The 25,391-nt window shown below is 47.1% G+C and overlaps 1 protein-coding gene across 3 annotated transcripts in view; it reads right to left on the bottom strand.

Moving 5' to 3' along the window:
- Nucleotides 1-9,695: 9,695 nt before the first annotated feature.
- GLCE (glucuronic acid epimerase) overlaps nucleotides 9,696-25,391 on the bottom strand; it is a 176,671-nt gene continuing 160,975 nt past the window's right edge. For all 3 annotated transcript variants that reach the window (XM_082253009.1, XM_082253011.1, XM_082253010.1), the window contains exon 4: nucleotides 9,696-10,944. In XM_082253009.1, coding sequence (XP_082109135.1) covers nucleotides 9,920-10,944 — 1,025 coding nt within the window. In that variant the 3' untranslated portion in view covers nucleotides 9,696-9,919. The remainder of the gene's footprint in view (nucleotides 10,945-25,391) is intronic.

Consider the following 25,391-nt stretch of genomic DNA (forward strand, 5'->3'; position numbering starts at 1 on the left):
ATATATCACTCATCTTTTTGGAATATTCAAGACAGAGGTAAATCTTTTTATCTTTCAGGGTTTTTCATTCTATTCCTGTACTGCGCCCCCTAATGACCCAGACCCTTTAAAACTAAAGTTATGCATATTACACATTTTTGGGAGTCACAACTTACACAAGGCTAAGCCTCCCACCTTCCCCTTGATGACAGGCTTTGGACCTATCAATTAGTCCTTCAGCCAATGACTGTTGAATTGTGAGAAGCAGAGGGGGGCTCCACTTGTGTACCACACCAGCTTTTTCTAAGGGCTCCGGCTGTAGTCGGGGGAAGCAGTATAGGTATAAGCAGAACTCTAGAGCGCCTCCTGGAGGTTTGTGGAGTAAACTGCACAGAGTAGAAATTTTCTTTAATGAAATGAGGCTGCCATTGCTGACCTATTTGTGAAATTGCTAGTTGCCTGGCTGCCTCTGGCCTCAAACATTGAAGTCACTGAGTCAGAACCAGTCTGCAGCTAGAAGGACTGGAGAAGTCACGCCTCCTTATATACATGAGACTTCCAGAATGGTGACCAAAGTAATGAAGTGACCGGGTCACCCTGCCAGCCGGACAAGACTAGTATTGTGATCAGGATAGTGCAGCCATGGCGGCCTACATATTTTCTCCTCTCTTGAAGGAAGATTCCACATTGCACTGTCTGCCATTGTGTGTACCTTCCTATATTCCTCCACAAAGTGAAATCTTATTGTCTCTAATCTAACCTTGTATCTCTTATTTTCACACAGACTCATCTGTTCCTTGCCATGGAATTCCTGAGAGGAGGGAATCTACAGGAACTGATTAAAAGTTCAGCTCCACTTGAAGTCAACATCATAAGGTAAGTCCAATGACAGGGTTGTGATGGAGTCGGAGGTGGCTGACCACTGAGAACAGGCAGTGACACAGCCAGGCCCCTCCCACTGAGCCCCGTCCATCCACACCCCTATGTACTATAGGGGGAAGTCTCTTCATCTTTACCTTTTATTGCTCTGTGATCATTTGAAATGCTAATTCATATTTTCTTTCTCCTTCAGATGTCTGACTGCTGAAATTATTTGTGGCCTACAATTCATTCATGCTCATGATATCGTCCATATGTAAGTATTGGATTAACTGAATAACAATCACTCCTTGGCTTCTGCTATTTTTATTAAATTAGGAAGACTTTCCAGTTGTGTTGCCTCCCGTAAAGTCTAATTTCATCTGCTGCAGAAGTCTCCCTGTTCATGCCATATTCTGCTTAATGTAGAATTATTACAAAATCCAGCAAGAGGAGTGAGACCTGCTTATGATGAATATAGCAGGTGGGCGGAGCTGGGAAACCCGGAACGGAAATCTTCCTGTAGTAAGATATAAAAGAAGCCGATTTCCACCCATCCATCTTTCTTCTGCTTTGTATATTTGTATCTCTTCTCTCTTTAATAAAATGTGGGATATGCAGAGCTAACTGTTTACTTCTTCTCTACACAGAGATATCAAACCTGAGAACATTCTACTGGACAGCGACGGTCACGTCAGGATTGCAGATTTTGGTGAATCAAGGAGCGAAGTCACTGAGACCAGAAGGATCAGAGGATGTGCGGGTACAGACGGTTACATGGCCCCAGAAGTAAGATTCCCCGATATCCTGATATTAGACTGAATTTTAATATTTATTATGGGATATAGAGAAAACATAAAGGGGCTCCCCTTTAACTAAGGCTGCATTCGCACATGGGCGTTTTAAATCCTGACTTCCAAATGCCAGGTGTGAATGACAAATCGCACAACGCACAATTCAGATGCCATTCATTTGAATCGTATCTGAGAACATGTCAGGTGATAAATTGCACTGCAATCGGGGTGAACCGTATTGCATGAATCATGTTGCCCAAAAGAAGCTCCTGAACTCTTTTTGTGTGAAAAGCTTCACGTGATGTGAAGTTCAAAACACCCATGTGTGAATGCAGCCTATATAGATAGGGTTAAACCCTCTCTCAGATTTTTATTGGTGTTCTCATTGGGGAAGTAACACTCCTTATGTATACTGGAGATCATTGTTAGCGAGAATAAAATGCAGCAGGATGCAAAATTTAACAGCTAAGATAAGACTCCGCCACGGCGCTGTCTCCCGGAAGTGAGGAAGGGTACCTGTCAAAAACTGCCTCCCCCCTCCCCCTGGCCCAAGAGGGGGGGGGGGGGAGCATATAGGCGGTGGTTCCATATTTGGGTGGAACTCCACTTTAATGCAAAGAATGCATTAAGATAAAAAGAACCTTCTGACTTTACAACTCCTTTAATTGAATAAGCCAATGTTAGAAGTTGACTGGTTTCTATGCACAGTTGCAACAGATTCTGCATGCACCAGCTTTAGTAGATCGCCCCCTGTGGTGTATATACCAGATCTGCAGGTAAGCTAGCTACAGGGAAAATCAGATATTCAGTCATTATGAATGGCATTGCAGCATTGAAGGGAGAAAAATGATTGCGAATGACAAATATATTATAAAAATATATTAACTTGCAGGGGTAGGGGGGAGTGGGGCAATATTTTTTTTCTGTTTAAAGACTTTACTGCTGCTTTAAATCTGACCCCTCAGGTATGATGTGTATATTGTATAGTTCTATTGGCCCAGCTTGGCACAATGTAAGTCTGTATATCTTATACCCGAGGGGATGCTGATCATCAAATTAGTCAATGCTACGACACTGATAGCTGCGATCTTCTGACTGCACCATCCAACCTCTCCCTCTCATCCAATCAGAGAGAGAATGCCTTGTATTAATTAAAAAAAAATGTACAAGGTGTTTTTTAAATGGCAGCAGAGTGTTCAGTGGGCAGAGGCTGCTCAGTGCAGATCACAGCAATTACTGTAGTAGCACCAACGACTATGGCAATTTCCAGCTTCCCATAGCAGCCCCTCAGTTATGAGATATACATACTTACATTGTGCCAAACTGCAATAAGGATCATATCTAGAGGTCAGCTTTAAAGATATACTGGGACTCCTATATTCCCATGTGTAGGATTATTTTTTAACTTCTAATGGATTTTTCCTCTTAAACAGTTTAATCCCAACAGTAAATGGATGCAAATAGCTTTACATGGCCCTTTGTGCATCAGGGCCAGCTTAACGAATGGGCACACCTGGGTAGTGCCCAGGGGCCCCAGGTGCATGGGGCCCATGGTCAGGGACATGTAAAGGGGGGGGGGTGCATGGTCACTCCTGTCAGAAGCAGCAGCAGCAGCTGGCTTCTGCTGGATAGAGGAATCAACTTTCTCCTCCCTCCTGCAGGGGGGCAGAATGGAGCTGGCACTGAGACTGAGAACTCACCTCAGTCTCAGCACAGGAGAGGAAGGAGAAGCTGCCTTCATTTCCATGGGGGAACCTGGTGTATGGGGACACAGTGATGAGGGAACCTGGTGTATGGGGACACAGTGATGGGGGAACCTGGTGTATGGGGACACAGTGATGGGGGAACCTGGTGTATGGGGACACAGTGATGAGGGAACCTGGTGTATGGGGACACAGTGATGGGGGAACCTGGTGTATGGGGACACAGTGATGGGGGAACCTGGTGTATGGGGACACAGTGATGGGGGAACCTGGTGTATGGGGACACAGTGATGGGGGAACCTGGTGTATGGGGACACAGTGATGGGGGAACCTGGTGTATGGGGACACAGTGATGGGGGAACCTGGTGTATGGGGACACAGTGATGGGGGAACCTGGTGTATGGGGACACAGTAATGGGGGAACCTGGTGTATGGGGACACAGTAATGGGGGAACCTGGTGTATGGGGACACAGTGATGGGGGAACCTGGTGTATGGGGACACAGTGATGGGGGAACCTGGTGTATGGGGACACAGTGATGGGGGAACCTGGTGTATGGGGACACAGTGATGGGGGAACCTGGTGTATGGGGACACAGTGATGGGGGAACCTGGTGTATGGGGACACAGTGATGGGGGAACCTGGTGTATGGGGACACAGTGATGGGGGAACCTGGTGTATGGGGACACAGTGATGGGGGAACCTGGTGTATGGGGACACAGTGATGGGGGAACCTGGTGTATGGGGACACAGTGATGGGGGAACCTGGTGTATGGGGACACAGTGATGGGGGAACCTGGTGTATGGGGACACAGTGATGGGGGAACCTGGTGTATGGGGACACAGTGATGGGGGAACCTGGTGTATGGGGACACAGTGATGGGGGAACCTGGTGTATGGGGACACAGTGATGGGGGAACCTGGTGTATGGGGACACAGTGATGGGGGAACCTGGTGTATGGGGACACAGTGATGGGGGAACCTGGTGTACGGGGCTGGAAGGGGTCCCAGTGCATGACTTTGCCCAGTGGCCCATGATGCCATTAAGATTGCACTGATGTACATCAGCACTATTCGGAATATCTCGCCTTGCTGCTTGGCTTCATTCACTGCAGAATTATTTTAGATGGGCGGCACAAATATAAAAGCTTATTTAGTAAGAGAGGGCAAAAAGGTGCAATGAAAAGATACAGTACCGGTGTTCTGTCGAGTAGTGCAACCCGTCGGATAATGCCTCAGACGATCTGTGCATGTGAAGTATGTAACGACACTCCAGCTCATCTATCAGCTGACGTGACGTCAACACTAAGCATGTGCAGATCGTCTGAGGCATTATCCAACGATCTGCAAAGCGTAGAGGGAGAATCTAATTGTCAGATTCTGCCTTGCTCTCTCTGCACATGCGCCAGACTTGAGCGACATCACAGGCTATACTATACTATAACTATAGTTGTTGGGCAGATTTGGTGGTGTTGCAGGGCGAATTTGGGTGCGTTGTATTGCGGACTCCGTCGCTCAAGTCTGGCGCATGCGCAGAGAGAGCGAGGCAGAATCTGACAATTAGATCCTCCTTCCGCACTTTGCAGATCATCGGATAATGCCTCCCTTATCTGCTAAAGCGCAGTACGCAACGTCACTGCAGCTGATCTATTGATCAGCTGGCGTGACGTCAACACTGAGCATGCGCAGATCGAAGGAGGAATTAGCTAATGCACTATTCAACAGAACAGCGGTGTTTTGACAAAATGTCAAACCTGGCAGAAAGTTGAACCCACGTCACTTCCTCTGACATGGCATCAGCTGTTCTGCAAATCTGCGCACACTGCGCATGTGCAGCGCGTCACCAATTACTTCAGCACTGACGTCAGTGCACTCAGGAATTTGCATGTCAAATTCCTCGACCGACGATACAGCGCATGTAAATACACTAGCTACTGCAAAATTTACGTTGTTTATCGGCTACTCTGCCAAAGTTACCCGGGCTGGCTGGCACCATTTCCCCATATAAGTCTCTTCGTTCCTCTCAAAACCTCCTGCTCGCTAGCTCCCTCATCACCTCCTCCCATGCTCGCCTCCAGGACTTTACCAGAGCCTCACCAATCCTATGGAACTCCTTACCCTTAGCTGTCTGATTATCTCCTACTCCCCCGCAGCTATTGCCTTTTGTTTCACTTGACCCCCCTTCTAGATTGTAAGCTCTAACGAGCAGTGCCCTCTAAATCCTCCTGTATTGAATTGTATTGTAACTGTATTGTCTTCCCCCATATTGTAAAGCGCTGCACAAACTGTCGGCGCTATATAAATCCTGTATAATAATAAGTCAATAGGAGCTCCTGCTCAGAGCCATTGGCATCTATGGGAAATCATGGTCAGCTTGACATGGCACTGCTCATGAACCATAAGTGACAGGGACACCAATCTTAGGGAGCACGTTAATAGGACCCAGGATTACAACATACTGTATTTGATTTTGGGGTCAAGCCGGTTTGCTTAGGTAATCTACTATGTCGTAGTCCTGGGCCCCCTTAACCTGCTCCCCAAGTTTGGTGTCTCGGTCACTTATGGTTCGGAAGCAGTGCCACGTCAAGCTGACCAAGAATTCCCATAGACGTCAAAGTTAAATGGCTCAGAACGGCAACTCTCATTGAGTTGTATGAAAAATGGTGCCACCCAGCCCGGGTAACTTTGGCAGATAGCTGTTAAACAACCTTAATGTTTGCAGTAGCGAGTATATTTACGTGCGTAAGAGCTTTATCGTCGGTCCAGGAATTTGACATGCAAATTCTTTAGTGCACGGACGTCAGTGCTGAAGTAATCAATGACGCGTTGCCTATGCGCAGTGTGCGCAGATTTGCAGAACAGCTGATGCCACATCACAGGTAGTGACGTGGGCTTGACTTTCTGCTAGGTTCGACATTTTGTCCAAACACTAGCACTGCCATGAATAGGATATGACCACAGAAAACTAAAATCTGAGCAGCTTTTTTGTACTTTACACTAAAAATAGGCCCACAGAAGTTCAATAAATTCAATGGGGGGAAAACGGTCATACCTGCAAGATTACATAGGACCATGCATACTGACAGTGCAGGCTCGAGTCTTAAAATGTTAGTTCACCTTTACCATAAAACTACCTAGGCAGGTAAAGGGTTGTCTGTCAGGGCATTATCCAACTTTAGTCAGAGCTGCGCAGTGTATTTTTATCTACAGGCGCCCCTTACCTGCATAGTAAGTTTTTAGTAAAAGGTAAACTAACCCTTTAAGGAGACGTCTTACACAAGTCTTGGTGTTGCCTCTAGCAACCAGATGTTTGCTTTCTTATCCTGTTGGGACAGCACAATTTTCTTTGTCCTAGCTTTCACATAAAGAACACTTCCAAATCCCAAGGAGGGTCTACACATTTAAAAATATCCCTTGGAAGTGTTTTTTTTTTTAAAAATAATTTCAGGTTGGACAACAAACTGACGCTTTACCGGCAACTACAGGTGCTAAAAGAAAAAGTTGATCAATATAATCCCTTTCTTATGGGGGGTAGTAGTCCACACGGGGCGAACAAACATCGCTCTCCAAGAAGGCATACGAATGTCAGGCGAGCGAGGAGAGCGGCACAGTTTTCTCATTACCTGTAGTAGAGGATCAGTGTCACAGTGTTCATCAGTGGACTTTTGGGTTGGAAGCAGTGATTGTAAAAGTTTTATTCCCATAAATCTCTCTAGCAGAAATACATCTGCAATAAATAAAAGATGATTTGATATATAAATGTATAAAAACTATACGACTTATTTAATAAAACGGTGCCTATGGTGAGCTGGTGCAGCACCTCACAGCAGCCAATCACCATCAGCTCCCAAAAGCATGTGCTATACCAACAACTAAAAGCTGACCTGTGGTGAATTGCTATAGGATGCTGCACCTCTCTGCCCCCTGCACCAAGTTATTAAATAAAACTCTATGTACTTGTAAAAGTGGATCCACAGTTGTCTACCCTCTTTAAGGCTGGATTCCAGGTATGTTTTTTTTTGCATAGTTAGGCCTTATTCACATTGGCGTACTACAGCGTAGACCTGTGTGAGGGCCAGGTTTGCCCACGTGGGAATGCACAGGTGTTCCATGCATCAACGTGCAAGCAGTCCTATTTAGCTCAATTGGGACAATGCAGCTGCACAGACAAGGCTACTGCTCCCAATTTGACAGCAGTGCGGGTGCGATGCCCTGAACGCAGATAGTCTACATTTGGGTGTGAGCACCCACACCACTGTCAAAGTGGGAGCAGCAGCTGTGTCCATGCAGCCGCAGCTTCCCAACTGATAACCCCAAGAAGAGTGTACCCCGCTCAGGTGGGTCTGTATCCACAGTCCATAGTGGGTGCTGAACCTCGGCTCACCACTGCAGACAAAGTAATATGGAGAAATTGGCTGCACACCACCAGAAGACTGGATAGAAAACAGGATCTTTTACTCATGCATATACAGATAAAAGGTACAGCAGGATAGAAATGGTAGACGCGTTTCACACAAGCCCAACGTGCTTATTCATTACCTTTGTAGTGAACAAGCACGTTGAGTTCATATGAAACGCGTCTCCCATTTCCATCCTGCAGTACCTTGTGCCTGTATATGCACGAGTAAAAGATCCTGTTTTCAATTAAGTTTTTGGGTGGTGTGCGGCCAATTCCTCCATATTCCCAACTGATATGACATGAATTGGACTGCCTGCATGGGGATGCACGGAACAACTGTGCCTTTCCATGTGGGCAAACACGGCCCTTGCAATGGTGTAGGCCCGTGTGAACAAGGCCTTAAATTGGTCCAGCTTTGATCAATGCAAGTATGCACATGCTATATCCATGGGATCCCTGTGGAAACTGGAAATCACTGCCTTGCATTTTTCTCAATGAATGCAATACGGCTTTGGGACGTCACAAGGTGGCGTGGCGACGTTGCGAGGTGTGCCGACGTCAAAATTCTTCACCTTGTTCAGTCAGAGAACACTTTGCAGGGCATTTAGTCAATGGTGCCAATAATGAACGGGCAGCTGCTTGGCACAGGATGTGGAAGATGGTGGAGACTACTACAGTGACTATCCACATCCACAAGTATGGCACATACATGCTTATATTAGTCCAAGCTGGATCAATGTAGCCAAGCAAAAAAAAAAAAAATTATTAAAGTAGAACTATAGGCACATTTTTTTTTTTTTTGATAGAGAAAAGAAGGGTTATAAGTAACCCGCCGTCAGTTTTTTTTTTTTTTTCCGCCATCTGTGTCCCATTGGGGAGATTTCCCTTAACATCCTGTCCCATAGCCAAACAGAAGTGAGAGGAAATCCCTGCAAATTAGGGTAAATCCTTGGGGACCCCAGGTCACCATAGCTACTGTCCCCAATGAAAGACTTTCCCCTCCATTACTTTTCTGGGGCAACCTAAAATTTAGGATTTTCGGTTACTTTAACAAAAAAAAAAAAGTAAGCAGGACAAATCGAGAGGATGAATCTCCCTAACAGGGGCACAGACAGCAAAAAAAACCTGACAGGGGTTCTAATTCCTCTTTACTCTGTCCAAAACTTAAAAAAAGTTTTCTCTTAAGTTATACTTGAAGCCCCAGGGGCAGAGCGAAACATGTCGGATTATGTAGCTTGGTCGGAGTTGTTGAGGCTGCTTTCACTCCCATATCAAACGGCTTTGCATGGTGTAACCTTTCTTATACTCTCACGGTATATGCACGACGTTAGGTCGGACTCCCTTCTAACCTGCACCCAGCAGGACTCACAGAGAGCCTGAGGGGAGACCCTAAGCTCCCCCAGGTCCTCAAGCAAAAAAAGAAACCATACCTGGTAATCATCTTCAACAGAGATGCATCCAGCACAAAGTTAGAGGAGAGTTGGCTCCATTGGGTGGAATCTTTGGAACCCCGAGAGGGGTATAGTGGAAAGGTCTTGAAATCTTACACCAGGACACCATTGTAGCAACATGAGAGGTATTAAAGTGCATTAGACAGGATACCTAGCGTCTTGCTAATCATATTAATTGGCTTGTGGAAAGATGGTTCAAACAGAGGGTATAGGAGCACTGCACGCTTCTGCCTACAATGTCAATAAAAGAGAACTAGTTACCCCGTATGATTGTCAACACAATATATGTACACTGGGAATTTTTTTCACCAACCAAATAGGTCAGTCCTACCAACTGATCATATTAAAGGATTTCCCCCTAGGGGTTATAGCTTGAAGTTTACAATGAACGTTGTTCCCTCTTCTTCTATGACATAAGGACAGAAGGCACAGAACAAAACAAAAAAAATTCTGGCTGAAAATCTATCCTTATGTATATGAACTCTTATTTAATATTTGTCTTTGGGAAGATCCAATTAAACACTAGAATTTTTAAAACGCATTGTAGAACCACAGCTCTCAACATCCCTTTGCAGAAGAGCATGCTGGGAGCTGGAGTTCAACAGCAGCCGGGGGGGACTAACAAGCTACCTTCCCCCTAAGCAGGAAGAAAATGCAAGTAAAGGGAGCTGAACTTGGACATCTGCCATACTCTGGACAGCTTTTGGTTTCTGGCTGGTTTCCCTATCGGCCCTCTTAGTTATGTTTGGCCCTGCCCCCCTTCAAATAGGACTTCCAACGACGAATGAAGTCCCTAAATATTGGCGAGCCATCCATACTGGCGATGAGCTGCAGCTGATTGATATGGGTAGTGTGATAGTCCCAACGTGCAAGGTTAGGGGCAGTGCCTAGCATGAAGTGCCTCAAGTCGTAGATACTTCCTGAACCTGTGTCGTAAAGAGGCAACATGGCGCGGAGTGACTCCAACCCCCGCTCGTATAGCAGCTGCGCCTCTTTCCCCTGCTTTTCACCGGCGGTTTCTTTAAGATCATAGAGACCAAGCAGAGCATAAATGAAGCCGTTCAGCACAAAAGAGCTAGGCGTCGTAGGGTATTCCTCATACCAGTCATATTTGTTCATAAATACAGCTTTTACCCCATGCTTCTCTGAAGGCAATTTGAATGGAGCAGTTGCTCTGAGAGCTGAGTCTAGATACGCCTGCTCCTTAGTCAGCAGGTACGCACGGACCAACGTCGATATGGCCTGCCCCTGTGCCATGGCAGAGTACCATCCTGGTTCCAGAGCCTTAAAGCCCTCTCCCAGCTTTCTAGTCACCATAATTGGCCAGCCACCTTTGGCGTCCTGATTCCTCACCAACCAATCACTGGCAGCAAAGAAAGCAGCTGTGTGGGCAGTGGTGGAGATGGTGACGTTATCCAGGAAACCGCTGCCCTTCACCACGAGGCGGACAACCTTCTTCGGCATGATCTTCGTTTGACGTACGGCCTTGGTGTTGGACAGTCCTACTCCCTTCTTCAAGTCTGTCAGCAAATCACGAGTCAGCGTGCTCCAGGCTGTCCGTGGTCCCACCCCATAATAAACATCATGGTTATGGAAAGCAATGAGCTGTGTATTGGTCACGTAGTGTATGGTGAACAGTTGGTTCTTCTCAGTGGTCTCCAGCACCACAGAAATGCTGCCATTAGTCAAGAACTTCAAGTCAAGGGACAGAATGAAGTCTCTGGTATTACCCAAAGGTAACGATGCTCCCTCTGAATTTTCTGCAAGAAAAAGCAAAAATAGGAATAAACAAAAGATTAAGAAAAACAAAATAAGTAAACAAATTCAATACAATAAATTGATCTCTACAGTGGCTCCAAAAAAAGAAGGAAGAGGAACCGCTGGCCATATTTTAAAGTCTCGTAAAAATTTATTGAATCATCCAACAGACTACTCTACTCAATCTGACGTGCAAACTACTACCAGTGCCAGTCAGGAGCTTACTAATCGGGCACCCTATGAGTACTACCCTATGATAAAGTGAAACGTGTTAGCATGGTTTGTACATTCGATGGAGTAGTCTGATGCATGATTCAATAAATTGTTCCAAAGTTTTTACTATGATGAGCGGTTCCTCTTTCTTCCTTTTTTTGAGCCAAACAAAAGGCCCGTGAACTGAATCTGGCCCGCCAGGCCATTTCATGTGTCCCCCCCCCCCCCCCACCTCTCCATTCCCACCTTGTCTCAGCAGTCAGCAGCAGGGAGGATGACAGAACTCCTCCTATGGATTCTGCAACTCTCTGTGCAGCTGCAGACAGGCTTGTCTCTCTCCCCATCCCCATTTTATGCAGCCATCACAACTCTCTTGCAGCTGCACCCCCCCCCCCCCTGCGTCTCCGCGCCTACCTTGTCTTAGCAGTCGGTAGCAGGGCCGACGACAAAACTATTTCTACAGTTTCTGTGCCTCTCTGTTCAGCTGCAGAGAGGCTTGCCTCTGTCCCCAATCCCATTTAATGTGGCCCACCCACCACTCCTGCAGCTGCGGCAGCAGATTCCAGCCCTCCTCCAGACCCTGCACTGTTTCCCAGCTCCGCCCCCAGCTTTTTTCTGGCACAGCACAAGGTAAGGGGGGTGCACTGTGATGTAAGGGAGGGTGACTCCTAATGTCTGATGGTAGAGGGGGTTGCTCTAAACATCTAGTCTTACAGATACAACCGATTCTTTATAATGCTGAGGTGGCCAGCAATGAAATGGAGTTTGACACCCCTAGACTATAGGAACCGTCTCTGGTTATCAGTGGTTGCCTGAGAATTCAGTGCCTGCAGCTGAATAATTGCTCTCTGTCTACAATAAATCGAGACTTCATTATAATATGCAAAGAAAATTCATGTGTAAAGGTAAAAAAATTTTAAAAGCATCCTTTGGCTAAGTACAGACCTAAAGTTAAATACAAGTATCTGCAATGAACACAAGGATCATGGATCTCCATGGTGACTGAAGACATTGGTATTCAACTAGAACAAACAACATTACTTTGTGCGCACTGAAATTAAACAGAATCCTATATTCCGAGATTGTCAGCACAATTGTTTTCATAAAAAATGTCTGGATTGTGTGGCTGAGTGGTGAAAACAATTCGAAGTTGTTAAAAAAAAATATTCCTGTTGGGTGACTTTATTATGTATATGTCCCAATACTGCCAATACGAGTACATAAGTCTGTAAATTAGCTTTCTGTAACCACGTGCACAGGAGAACTTGGGCAGGCAGCACTTTGAGCCTGTTACTGTACTTTACAATGAAGTCAGTTTAACACTGGGAGCTTAACGACAGGAGGGCAGAGTACTGACCAGAGTGGTGATGCACTTAAAGTGTTACTAAACCCACCACAACAGTAAAATCAATCTGTATATGCAGGGAAGCATGCTTGTCACTGTGGAACCTAATGGGTTAATCTTCTGCATTGTGTAAAAAGACTTTGATCCGGTCTTCTTTCGTTCTCTCCAAAAAATATCCTGATAGTAACAGAGCCAGGGGACAGGCTGCACATGCTCAGTTTGGTGTGTATTACTAGAACGTTTTTTTTTTTTTTTTCTTGGGAGGGTGCATGTGATCAGCACAGGGCCAATCAGCACTGACCAGAGGGTCAGGGGATAATTAAAAAAAACTCATCCTACAAGCTTTACTAGGCACAGATAGAAGTTGCAAGACTGCTATATACTGCTGATGGGAAAAGGGATTTAGCAGTTTATATTTACTAAAATAATTGCATTTCTATGTTCTGTGTACTGTGGGAGACCAGATATAGGGACTGCAGGCTCCTGGGGAGACCAGATATAGGGACTGCAGGCTCCTGGGGAGACCAGATATAGGGACTGCAGGCTCCTGGGGGAGACCAGATATAGGGACTGCAGGCTCCTGGGGGAGACCAGATATAGGGACTGCAGGCTCCTGGGGAGACCAGATATAGTGACTGCAGGCTCCTGGGGAGACCAGATATAGTGACTGCAGGCTCCTGGGGAGACCAGATATAGTGAATGCAGGTTCCTGGGGAGACCAGATATAGTGAATGCAGGCTCCTGGGGAGACCAGATATAGTGAATGCAGGCTCCTGGGGAGACCAGATATAGTGAATGCAGGCTCCTGGGGAGACCAGATATAGTGAATGCAGGCTCCTGGGGAGACCAGATATAGTGAATGCAGGCTCCTGGGGAGACCAAATATAGTGAATGCAGGCTCCTGGGGAGACCAAATATAGTGAATGCAGGCTCCTGGGGAGACCAGATATAGAGAATGCTCTGCCTATCAGAGGGGCTGCAGGCAAATCTATATTGCTTTCTGCCTACCAGAGAGCAGGATCTGCGAGTTAGGTCTGCTCAGTGTGTGATTCATTGGGTCTAGATAGTGTTTCACACTGGTCCAATAGGGAGGCATAAAGGACAGTGGGAGGAAACCTGACCAACGAGTACACAGGCCTTGATACAGTCACGGTGATTGGCAGAGACTGGCTGTCTCAGTGCATTATGGGATACTGTATAAAAGCCAGGAGCACATGTGCTGGGGGGTCTTTGGCTGGTGAGCAGAGTCCTGGAGGGAGGGTGGCGGCTGCTTCCTCCTCTGTAGCAGTGGCACATGGTCACAGGCAGTCGGCCTAAGGACCAGGAGGAAAGGAACTGAACCCAGAGATCCAGGAGAACTGACTAGAGGGGCAGAGACACTGGAGACCCTCAGAAAACAGTATCGTGAGTACAGGGGATCGTGTCTAGGGGCCTGACCTGAGGGGGGCCATCCCGGTGTAGGATAGTCAGAGAATGGGTGTCAGTCTGTGGAGTGAAAGGGGATACTAGGCAAGTATCCTGAAGATAATCTAGCCCAATTAAGTCGTCTGTACAGAGACTTAACCTAAATTCATCTAAGTGGCAAGGTGAATCTGCAGTCGGGCTGCATCTTCAGACAGGAGTCCTCAACTACTGCGAATAGTTTAATTGGGAGTATCCCACTCTTCCCTTCTCCCATCCCTATTTAAAATAAAACATCAAAAACAAACTACATACCCCTGGATTGATCATAGGCTTGAGCCAAGAAGTGTTAATCTGCGAATGCCAATGTTGCTAGCAGTAACCCAGGGGGACCCGAGAGTGTATTATCCAGTAGTCCTCAAGGGGGCAGTGCTACAGATGGAAACTATAGTAGATTTCCAATGAACAGAGGAGGAGGAAGAAGAAAAAGGCAGGCATAGTAGGCACTTTTGACGAGTTTTTGTAAATATAACGGAACACCAGAGGGTGCTAATCTGAGAGCAGTAATGCACAAAAACTTTATTGAATAAAAGCGGCAACTTACATAAAGCAGTAAAAATGAATGCATATCACAAATTGTGTTGTCAGCGGTTGGAAACTCTGCACACAGGTATGGTAAAGATGGTCCAGGAGAGCAGAGCAGACCAGAGGGACGTCAGAGCGAAGGCTTGAAAAAGAAGCTGGGCGGTTCTGAAACGCGTAGGCACATGCCCTTCAGGGCCCAGGCGCTGACGAAGCTTCGGGTAGGCTCTGCGTTACACAGCCTAGTCACTGATGTTTTTAATCCAATCTGGCCGATAGTGGTTCCCCTCCCATCTCTAGGACCATATCTACCATAGCTGTTGTGTGAAGTGTTTCCAAGACATTTTTACTACTTCTTGCGAGTTGTCACTTTACTTTTATAATTCTAGTTTTTGTGTATTATTACACTCAGATTAGCGCCCGCTAGTGTTCATTTATATTTACAGAGATTTCTTCAGTCTCCGACAAGCTGATGGAATGGTCATAGGCAAAGGGCAGAAAATTCCAATCAAGAAAGCAGACATCAGCCCAAGGGACACTTCTCACCGAATGTGAATACTGTCCCTCGTACTGATTATAAAAAAAAAATTAGACTTTAAAAATTTCAGCAGGGTAACGGCAGGTAGATGACCAAGCCATTTGCTTTTTAGGAAGGGATGAAAAAACACAAGATTATTGTTAAGGAAAAAATAAAAACAATCTTCAGTTGCAACCAGCTAACCACGTCTCACCCGTATGGATGTCATATGACGTCCTGGACTTGAAGTGGAGATATCAGGGTGACGATGCCGCTACAGGTATCGCTCTGGTATCTTTTTTTTTTTTTAGCCAGCCATTTCTTACAATGTAAAAGCCATCCTAGCGGCTGATTAGCCGCTGGATAGCCTTTACAGGCAGCAGAAGAGGGCGTCCCCCCTCCCACCACCCACCGGCGCCTCTCCAGGATCTCCAGTGCAATTGGGGAGCCTGGGATCCAGACCAGCAGAGCAGCCAGGGTACCATAGAGTTTGCCGTGGACTGCATGGTCCCTGGTCATCTCTATGATCCTGGGAGGCCAAAAGCAACATCATGTCGTCACTTTCAGCTCTGGCAGATGTAAACACTGCCATGCAAGAAGCAAAGGCATACGTAGGTTGCACCCGAATATGTTCGCACCACACGTGAGGCATCGCCGTGAATGTTCTGGTGCAGTTTTTCTCAGCCTTTTTTCAGTTGAGGCACCCTTTATTATGGCTGGTTAATATGGACGGTCTCAAGGCACCCCATTCTAAAATGCAAAAACTATGCTAACAGTTTTAAATAATGCAGCAAAATCCGCACGTAGGACACCCAATGTTAGAGGTGATTTATTCTCCCAAAGCAAATACACTTTTGCAAACTGGTACAGACTAGTGTTCTGATGTTTCTCTTCTCCCTCAGTTTTTCTTCATCACTCAGCTATTTTGACCCCTATGCTGAGTGAGAGGGGCAGGGGAGGGACAGGCAAGGATGCAATGCAGGCAACTGACATCCTCCTTATCAATTGATGAAGCCATTGGTCCTTGCACAATGAAATGCTGTGGCTTTGTGGCTGGCTAATATATTGGGTTTTTTTACATTAAAAAAGGATGGGTTTTTTTAAAACATTTCTGTGCAAATAACAGGACATAAAAAATTGCAGCATCCACTAATTTTCTAGGGCCTGTGCATAAAAAAAAATATATATTTTACACACACACCTCAAAAAAATTAAAGGCACGCTTTTTAATCGGAGTATAGCATCAAGTCAATTAAACTCCCTGGATATTTATCTGGTCAGTTAAGTAGAGTTTCAGCTGCTTTGGAGTTAAAACATTAACAGGTGCACTAGATGGGCAACAATGAGAGGACCTCCAAAACAGGAATGGTTTTACAGGTGGAGATCACTGACATTTTGTTTTCCTACTCATCTAATCTGAGTGTTTTTCTCTAGTTTTGCATTTGGCTAGGGTCAGTGTCACTACTGGTAGCATGAGGCGATACCTGGACCCTATAGAGGTTGCACAGGCAATCTGACTCCTCCAGGATGGCACATCAATACGTGCCATTGCCAGAAGGTTTGCTTCGTCTCCCACCACAGTCTCAAGAGCATGGAGGAGATTCCAGGAGACAGGCAGTTACTCTAGGAGAGCTGGACAAGGACGTAGAAGGTCCTTAACCCATCAGCAGGACCGGTTTCTGCTCCTTTGTGCGAGGAGGAACAGGATGAGCACTGCCAGAGCCCTACAAAATGATCTCCAGCAGGCCACTGGTGTGAATGTCTCATCAGGATGGCCTGAGGGCTCAATATTCTCTAGTGGTCCCTGTGCTCATTGCCCAGCACCGAGAAGCTCGAGAAGCTCGATTGGCATTTGCCATTGAACAGCAGAATTGGCAGGTCCACTACTGGTGCCCTGTGCTTTTCACAGATGAGAGCAGGTTCATCCTGAGCACATGTGACAGAGGTGAAACGGTCTGTAGAAGCCGTGGAGAACATTATGCTGCCTGTAACATCGTTCAGCATGACCAGTTTGGCGCTGCAATGAAATTTCGGCAAAATGGACTAACCTGCTGCATCATTTTTCACTTTGATTTTCGGGCTGTCTTTGAATTCAGCCCTCTGTAGGGTGATCATTTTCATTTCCATCAAATGATGTGGCATCCTTCCTAACACATTACCAGTATAGATCCTAACACATTACCCAGTCCATACCAGTATAGTTCCTAACACATTACCCAGTCCATACCAGTATAGACCCTAACACATTACCCAGTCCATACCAGTATAGATCCTAACACATTACCCAGTCCATACCAGTATAGTTCCTAACACATTACCCAGTCCATACCAGTATAGATCCTAACACATTACCCAGTCCATACCAGTATAGATATTCAGCATGAAACTTTTCCACATTGAGAGCTGATCTGTTTTCAAAGTGTTCCTTTAATATTTTGAGCAGTGTGTGTATATATTATATACACACACACACACACTGTATCTCACAAAAGTGAGTACACCCCTCACATTTTTGTAAATATTTTATTCTATCTTTTCATGTGACAACACTGAAGAAATGACACTTTGCTACAATGTAAAGTAGTGAGTGTACAGCTTGTACAAGTGTAAATTTGCTGTCCCCTCAAAATAACTCAAAACACAGCCATTAATGTCTAAGCCGCTGGCAACAAAAGTGAGTACACCCCTAAGTCAAAATGTCCAAATTGGGCCCAAAGTGTCAATATTTTGTGTGGCCACCATTATTTTCCAGCACTGCCTTAACCCTCTTGGGCATGGAGTTCACCAGAGCTTCACAGGTTGCCACAGGTTGCCACTGGAGTCCTCTTCCACTCCTCCATGAGGACATCGATTGGAGCTGGTGGATGTTAGAGACCTTGCGCTCCTCCACTTTCCATTTGGGGATGCCCCACATATGCTCAATAGGGTTTAGGTCTGGAGACATGCTTGGCCAGTCCATCACCTTTACCCTCCACTTCTTTAGCAAGGCAGTGGTCGTCTTGGAGGCGTTTGGGGTCGTTATGTTTGAATACTTCCCTGCGGCCCAGTCTCTGAAGGGAGGGGATCATGCTCTGCTTCAGTATGTCACAGTACATGTTGGCATTTATGGGTTCCTCAATGAACTGTAGCTCCCCAGTGCCGGCAGAAGTCGTGCAGCCCCATCACCATGCTTGACTGTAGGCAAGACACACTTGTCTTTGTACTCCTCACCTGGTTGCTGCCACACACGCTTGACACCATCTGAACCAAATAAGTTTATCTTCGTCTCATCAGACCACAGAACACGGTCCCAGTAATCCATGTCCTTAGTCTGCCTGTCTTCAACAAACTGTTTGCAGGCTTTCTTGTACATCATCTTTAGAAGAGGCTTCCTTCTGGGATGACAGCCATGCAGACCAATTTGATGCAGTGTGCGGCGTATGGTCTGAGCACTGACAGTCTGACCCCCCCCCCCCTTCAACTTCTGCAGCAATGCTGGCAGCACTCATACGTCTATTTCCGAAAGACAACCTTTGGATATGACGCTGAGCATGTGCACTCAACTTCTTTGGTCAACCATGGCGAGGTCTGTTCTGAGTGGAACCTGTCCTGTTAAATCACTGTATGGTCTTGACCATCATGCTGCAGCTCAGTTTTAGGGTCTTGGCAATCTTCTTATAGCCTAGGCCTTATGTAGAGCAACAATTCTTTTTCTCAGATCCTTAGAGAGTTCTTTGCCATGAGGGGCCATATTGAACTTCCAGTGACCAGAATAAGAGGGTGAGAGCGATAAAACCAAATTTAACACACCTGCTCCCCATTCACACCTGAGACTCTGTAACACTAACAAGTCACATGATAGCGGGGAAGGAAAATGGCTAATTGGCACATTTTCACTTAGGCCCCTTTCACACAGGCAGACCCCGTTCAGATCCGCCTGTCTGTTTTTTTTGGCGTATCTGAACGGTCCCCCCATGCGTCTCTATGGGGCATCGGATGTCAGTGGAGACATGTCCGCTGACATCCGATCCGATCCGTCAAATCTGGACGGATGGAAACCCTATTTTCCATCCGTCCAGCGGATCCGTTCCCATCCAATTCCCCCATAGAGATGTATGGGGCTCTGACAGCTGTGTCTCCGCACACAGTGCAGAGAACGGCTGTCATTCTCCTGCTCAGCGGGGGATCGGCGGAGTGAGAGGGGCAGGGGAGGGACAGGCAACGGAGTCCGCCGACGGATCGGATAGTGTGAAAGAGCCCTTAGGGGTGTACTCACTTTTGTTACCAGCGGTTTAGACATTAATGGCTGTATGTTGAGCAAATTTACACTGTTATACAAGCTGCACACTCACTACTTTACATTGTAGCAAAGTGTCATTTCTTCAGTGTTGTCACATGAAAAGATAGAATAAAATTTACAAAAATGTGAGGGGTGTACTCACTTATGTGAGATACTGTATGTGTGTGTAAATATTGTAATGTTCCAAGTCATTTTCTAGCAAAAATTTTTTTTATTTTTACATGTAAGAGAGAAGTGACAGGATTGGCCCAGTAGGGAAGTAGTTAAATATCACTAAAGTTTATTGAGCATTAAAAATAACAGTGCACCATTTCACACCATCTGCTTTTGCTTCCTCCAACAAGCTTTTAAAGTAGCGAGGCCCCTCTAATCAATACCCATTAGGATTAACGAGTCAATCACTTCAGGAGACAATGAAGTCACTTTTGTCATCACCTTCTGATAAGCCCCCAGGAGATCCCGTTGGGAGGACAGACCTTCTACTCGGCTAATTAATGCAGCGCAGACACATCTCGCCGCTGACAAATCTCGCTGTCACTAACCAGTAAGAGGAAAGCACACAGCTCTGCCTCTGGGCAGGAAACAGAGGAAATGTCAATGTATACAGAGGGCACCGGAGGAGAGAGCATAAAGCTCAGCCCTGTGCTAAATATATGACGCACATCTCCCTCTATGGCTATTTACACTGCACGGTTAACAAGCTGGCCTGAGGCCTGGAGGAGTCACATATTGCAAGGTGGAGGTTCACCTGGGTCATCACAACACCACAAACTCCCAACAGTGTAATTAGCCACCTGCCAGGCTTAGAGAATGCCACAAATAAAGTGCATCTAACCTCAGGTTTTAGTTTTAGCAACATATTGGGGATGATTTACTAAAACTGGAGAGTGCAAAATCTGGTGCAGCTGTGCATGGGAGCCAATCAGCTTCTAACTTCAGCTTGTTTCATAAACCACTTCAATACCGGGCACTGTCACCTCCTTCCTGCCCAGGCCAATTTTCAGCTTTCATCGCTGTCACACTTTGAATGACAATTGTGCGGTCATGCAACACTGTAACCATATGACATGTTAATCAGTTTTTTGGGACAGATAGAGCTTTATTTTGGTGGTATTTATTCATCACTGGGTTTATTTATTGCTAAACAAATGAAAAAAGACCAAAACTTTTGGAAAAAAAAAAAGTTTTCTAAGTTTCGGTTATAAAATTTAGCAAATAAGTAATTTTTCATCTTCACTGATGGGCGCTGAGGAGGCTGCACGGAGGAGGCTGCACGGATGGGCGCCGAGGAGGCTGCACGGATGGGCGCCGAGGAAGCTGCACGGATGGGCGCCGAGGAAGCTGCACGGATGGGCACTAGGAAGCTGCACGGATGGGCACTAGGAAGCTGCACGGATGGGCGCTGAGGAGGCTGCACGGATGGGCGCTGATGAGCCTGCACGGATGGGCGCTGATGAGCCTGCACGGATGGGCGCTGAGGAGGCTGCACGGATGGGCGCTGAGGAAGCTGCACGGATGGGCGCTGAGGAAGCTGCACGGAGGAGGCTGCACGGATGGGCGCTGATGAGGCTGCACGGATGGGCGCTGATGAGGCTGCACGGATGGGCGCTGATGAGGCTGCACGGATGGGCGCTGATGAGGCTGCACGGATGGGCGCTGATGAGGCTGCACGGATGGGGCTGCACTGATGTGGCTAAACTGATGGGGCTGCACTGATGTGGCTAAACTGATGGGGCTGCACTGATGTGGCTAAACTGATGGGGCTGCACTGATGTGGCTAAACTGATGGGGCTGCACTGATAATCAGTGCCTGATTATCAGTGTAAACAATCTACGGATGGGCGCTGAGGAGGCTAAACTGATGGGGCTAAACTGATGGGGCTGCACTGATGTGGCTAAACTGATGGGCCTGCACTGATGTGGCTAAACTGATGGGCCTGCACTGATGTGGCTAAACTGATGGGCCTGCACTGATGTGGCTAAACTGATGGGGCTGCACTGATAATCAGTGCCTGATTATCAGTGTAAACAATCTACGGATGGGCGCTGAGGAGGCTAAACTAATGGGGCTGCACTGATGTGGCTAAACTGATGGGGCTGCACTGATGTGGCTAAACTGATGGGGCTGCACTGATGTGGCTAAAATGATGGGGCTGCACTGATGTGGCTAAAATGATGGGGCTGCACTGATGATCAGTGCCTGATTATCAGTGTAAACAATCTACCAACAGGCTTGCCATTTATAGGCAATACTTTCCACCCACAGGCACAGTGATAAATATTCACAGCAAATCCCCCCATCCATCCATCCATGTCTCCATGCTTTATTTTTTTTTTGACAAATCACTTTGAAAAAAACACCTCCCTAGCATTTCTAGACACAGTCATCTTGAGTAAGGGCAGGTGATTCATGTAGCATTTACTTCCTGCAGTCAATCTGCCCATAGCTCAGGCATGCAGGCAGGAGCGTGTGCTTAGCTGAAAATTCCCCTCCTCCCCTGAAGACTCTTTGGATGTATGACATAATTTGGCCTAGACTAGAAACCAACTGAAGTACAACAAAAAAAGGGATTTTTGACTTACCGTAAAATCCATTTCTCTGATGCTCATAAACGAACTCCGCTTCAGATCTTCATAACTGTTGGGTTATACTGCCTCCTACAGGAGTAGGACACTAGGCAGAAAAAAAAAAGTCTGGCTACGCCCATGGGCAGTCCCAGGGAGTATACTCTCGCTGCTATAGGTACTCCATTTAGTTACAAGCAGTGTCAAAAGAATTACAACTCCACAGAGGAGTGGGTGCTGTGTCAGTCAATGAACATCAGAGAAAAGGATTTTACGGTAAGACAAAAATCCCATTTTCGTTTTTCTTCATCGATGGACACAGCTTCAGATCTTCATAACCGTTGGGACGTCTCAAAGCAGTGTTAAACGTGAGGGGCGGGAACAGCAAAAAAAATTCCCAAGGCTAAACAGTAGCCAACCAGGCAACAGGAGCTCAACCAAAACAACTGGAGCCCACCTGAAAAAACCCTCCCCCCACCAAAGAGGATCGGGTCCTCTCAACAGCAACCTGCAATACCTTGCGGCCAAAAGAAGCATCCGCAGATGCCAACACTTTATAGAACTTTGTGAAAGTGTGCACTGACGACCAAGTGGCCGTCTTGCAAACCTGCGTCACTGACGCCTGATGACGAGTAGAGTGCGTCTTAACAGGGAAAGGAGGAACCTGACCCTTAATGGAATAGGCCTGAATCACGGTCTTTCTGATCCATCTGGAAATGGTCGCAGAGGAAGAGGACAGCCCTTTAGAGGCCCATCCGTGAGCACAAAGAGTCTGACTTCCTGAAAGACTCCATAGCTGCCAGGTACACCCTAATTGCCCGGACCAGATCCAAGGTATGCAAGGCAATTTCCTTGGGATGTTTAGGCCTGAGACACAAGGAAGGCAACACAATGTCTTTATTCAAATGAAATTCAGAGGCAACCTTTGGAAGAAACGATGGACAGGGGCAAAGAACCACCTTTTCTCTGTCAATCACCAGGTAAGGTGAACGACCGGATAACGCCACCAGTTCAGACACCCTGCATGCAGAGGTGATAGCCACCAAAAAGGCCACCTTCTGGGCCAGCGTAAGCAGGGGAATTTCCCGAAGATTCTCAAAGGGAGGCTTCTGGAGGACCGAAAGCACCAAATTAAGGTCCAAAAGCGGCAACCGAGCCCACACTGGAGGAACAAAAAGTGGGACACACCTGGCCCTTGATGGTACTCAAGGCCAATTTCTGTTCAACCCCCCGTTGAAAGAAGGTCAAGATCTGAGTAACCGAGAAGGATCGAAGATGAACCCCAAGAGACTCACACCACGAAATGTACATCTTCCACGTACGATGGTAGATCCTCCTAGAAGTAGATTTCCTAGCTTTTAACAGTGTAGGAATCACTGACTCAGGTAAACCTCTATCCTTCAGCACCTGGCACTCAACAGCCAAGCCGTCAACACCAGTGACTGTAAAGCAGGATGGAAGATCAGTGGGACAGCAGATTCTCCCTGAGAGGAAGCTTCCAAGGAACATCGGCAACCAGCCACACCAGATCGGCGTACAAGTCCGGCGATGCCAGTCCGAAGCCACTAGGATGACCAAAATCCCTTTTGCCTCGATCCTGCGTAGAAGTCTTGGCAGAAGCTTGGGAGGAGGTAAGGCGTATATCAGAAGATACGAAACCCTTGGGGCCACAAGCGCGTCTGTGGCGTCGGCCAGAGGATCCCTTGACCGAGCCACAAACCTCTGCACCTTTCTGTTGAGCCGGGACACCAACAGATCCACCTCTGGGGGTGCTCCACCAGAGATACAACTGATGAAATACCCCTCGCCCTTGGTCCAACGGCTGCGGTAATCCGCCTGCCAGTTTTCCACCCCAGGAATGTGTATGGCAGAGAGGGCTGAAACGAACCGTTCTACCCACCTTAGAATGCCGGCTACCTCCAGAGCCACCAAGACACTTCTTGTGCCCCCTTGGTGATTGACATAAGTCACGGCTGTGGCATTGTCCGACTGAATGCGCACTGGACAACCCTGAAGATGATCCGTCTAATGGTCCAGACAGTCTGATCGCTTGGAATTCCAAGACATTGATCGGTAGTCTGGACTCTTCCAGCGTCCTCCAGATCCCCTGAGCAGAATGCTTGCAGAGGATGCCTCCCAAGCCAGACAGGCTGGCATCTGTGGTGACCACTGTCCAATACAAGGGGAGGAAGGATTTTCCCAGCCGAAGCGCCGGAGAACGAAGCCACCATATCGGGGACTCCTCTGTTCCCCGACTCAGCCGGATCTGATTGTCCAGAGACTGCGGAGTCTTGTCCCATTTCGTCAGTCTCCCTTTGCAGGGACCTTGTATGGAACTGTGCAAACGGAACCGCCTCGAAGGTGGACACAATCAGGCCCAGCACCCGCATGCAAGTCTTGAGGGATGATCATCACTTGGACAGCACTAGAGGAATTGCAGCCTGCAATTTCTGGAGTTCGTCCAGAGGAAGGAAGGAGCACTCTGGCTAAGGCCGAGTCCAGAGTCAGGCCCAGATAGTCCTGCTTTGTGGACGGAACCAGGGCAGACTTCTGAAATACCAGAATTCAGCCGAACTCCGGCAGAGTTCATATTGTGATCTCCAGGTTTTCCACCAGAACAGAAGGAGACTCCGCTCGCAGAAGGAGATTGTCCAAGTAACCTAGTACTGCGATCCCCCATTGGCATAGCAAAGCTAGCACCTGACGCAGGGATGCCACCACTGTGTGAATGGACTCCATTCTCAACTTCTGCACCCGCACAAAGCAGTTCAGCGCCTTGATGTCCAGGACTGGAGGCACTTTGCCTTCTTTCCTGGGAACTGTAAACAGGTTTGAGTAACATCCCTGAAAATATTACGAAGTCGGAACCATGACAATCATCAATTGATGTAACAGGTCTTGTACCGCCCCAAACAGACCCTGTAAGCAGTCCCGGGACAGGCGCAAGTTGGAAGGAAAGAACCTTACCGGGGGACAAGAGTTAAACTCGATCTTGTAGCCAAACCAAATGACTTTGTGGACCCACTTGTCTTGCACCAGGGAAGTCCACGGGTCCGAAAACTAGCGAAGACGTCCCCTCAACCCCAAAACAGGTGAGGACGCACATTCATGCTGAAGGAGCCTTGTCTGTGGGTCTGGAGAAGCCCGCTCTCGTCTTGCTAGACCAGGTTCTTTTGGATCCTCCAAAGGAGTCCCTGAAAGGCTTCAAGCCCTTGTTAGTCGACCCTGAGGGACAAAAAAACGTATGAACCGAAAAGGAAGGCCCACTTCTACGACAAGGTTCCTTGCCCTTAGTAGCCTACTCTTCCCCTCTGTGAGACCTTTTATGAGGTCATCCAGGGTAGCGCCAAACAGGCGATCTCCTTGAAAGGGAAGATCAGTCAAGGCCTTTTTGGAAGTCTGGCCTGCAGACCAGCATTTGAGCCAAAAGACACGCCGAAGGACCACTGCCAAAACAGAGCCGAGCCACTAGGGGAGCCACATCCAAAGAGGCATCAGAGATAAACTGCAGCCCCTGAGCCAGCTCGTCCGCCAGCTCAGCAAAGGC

The sequence above is a fragment of the Pelophylax lessonae genome, assembly GCF_965119305.1.
Source record: "Pelophylax lessonae genome assembly, chromosome: 4".
NCBI lineage: Eukaryota > Metazoa > Chordata > Amphibia > Anura > Ranidae > Pelophylax > Pelophylax lessonae.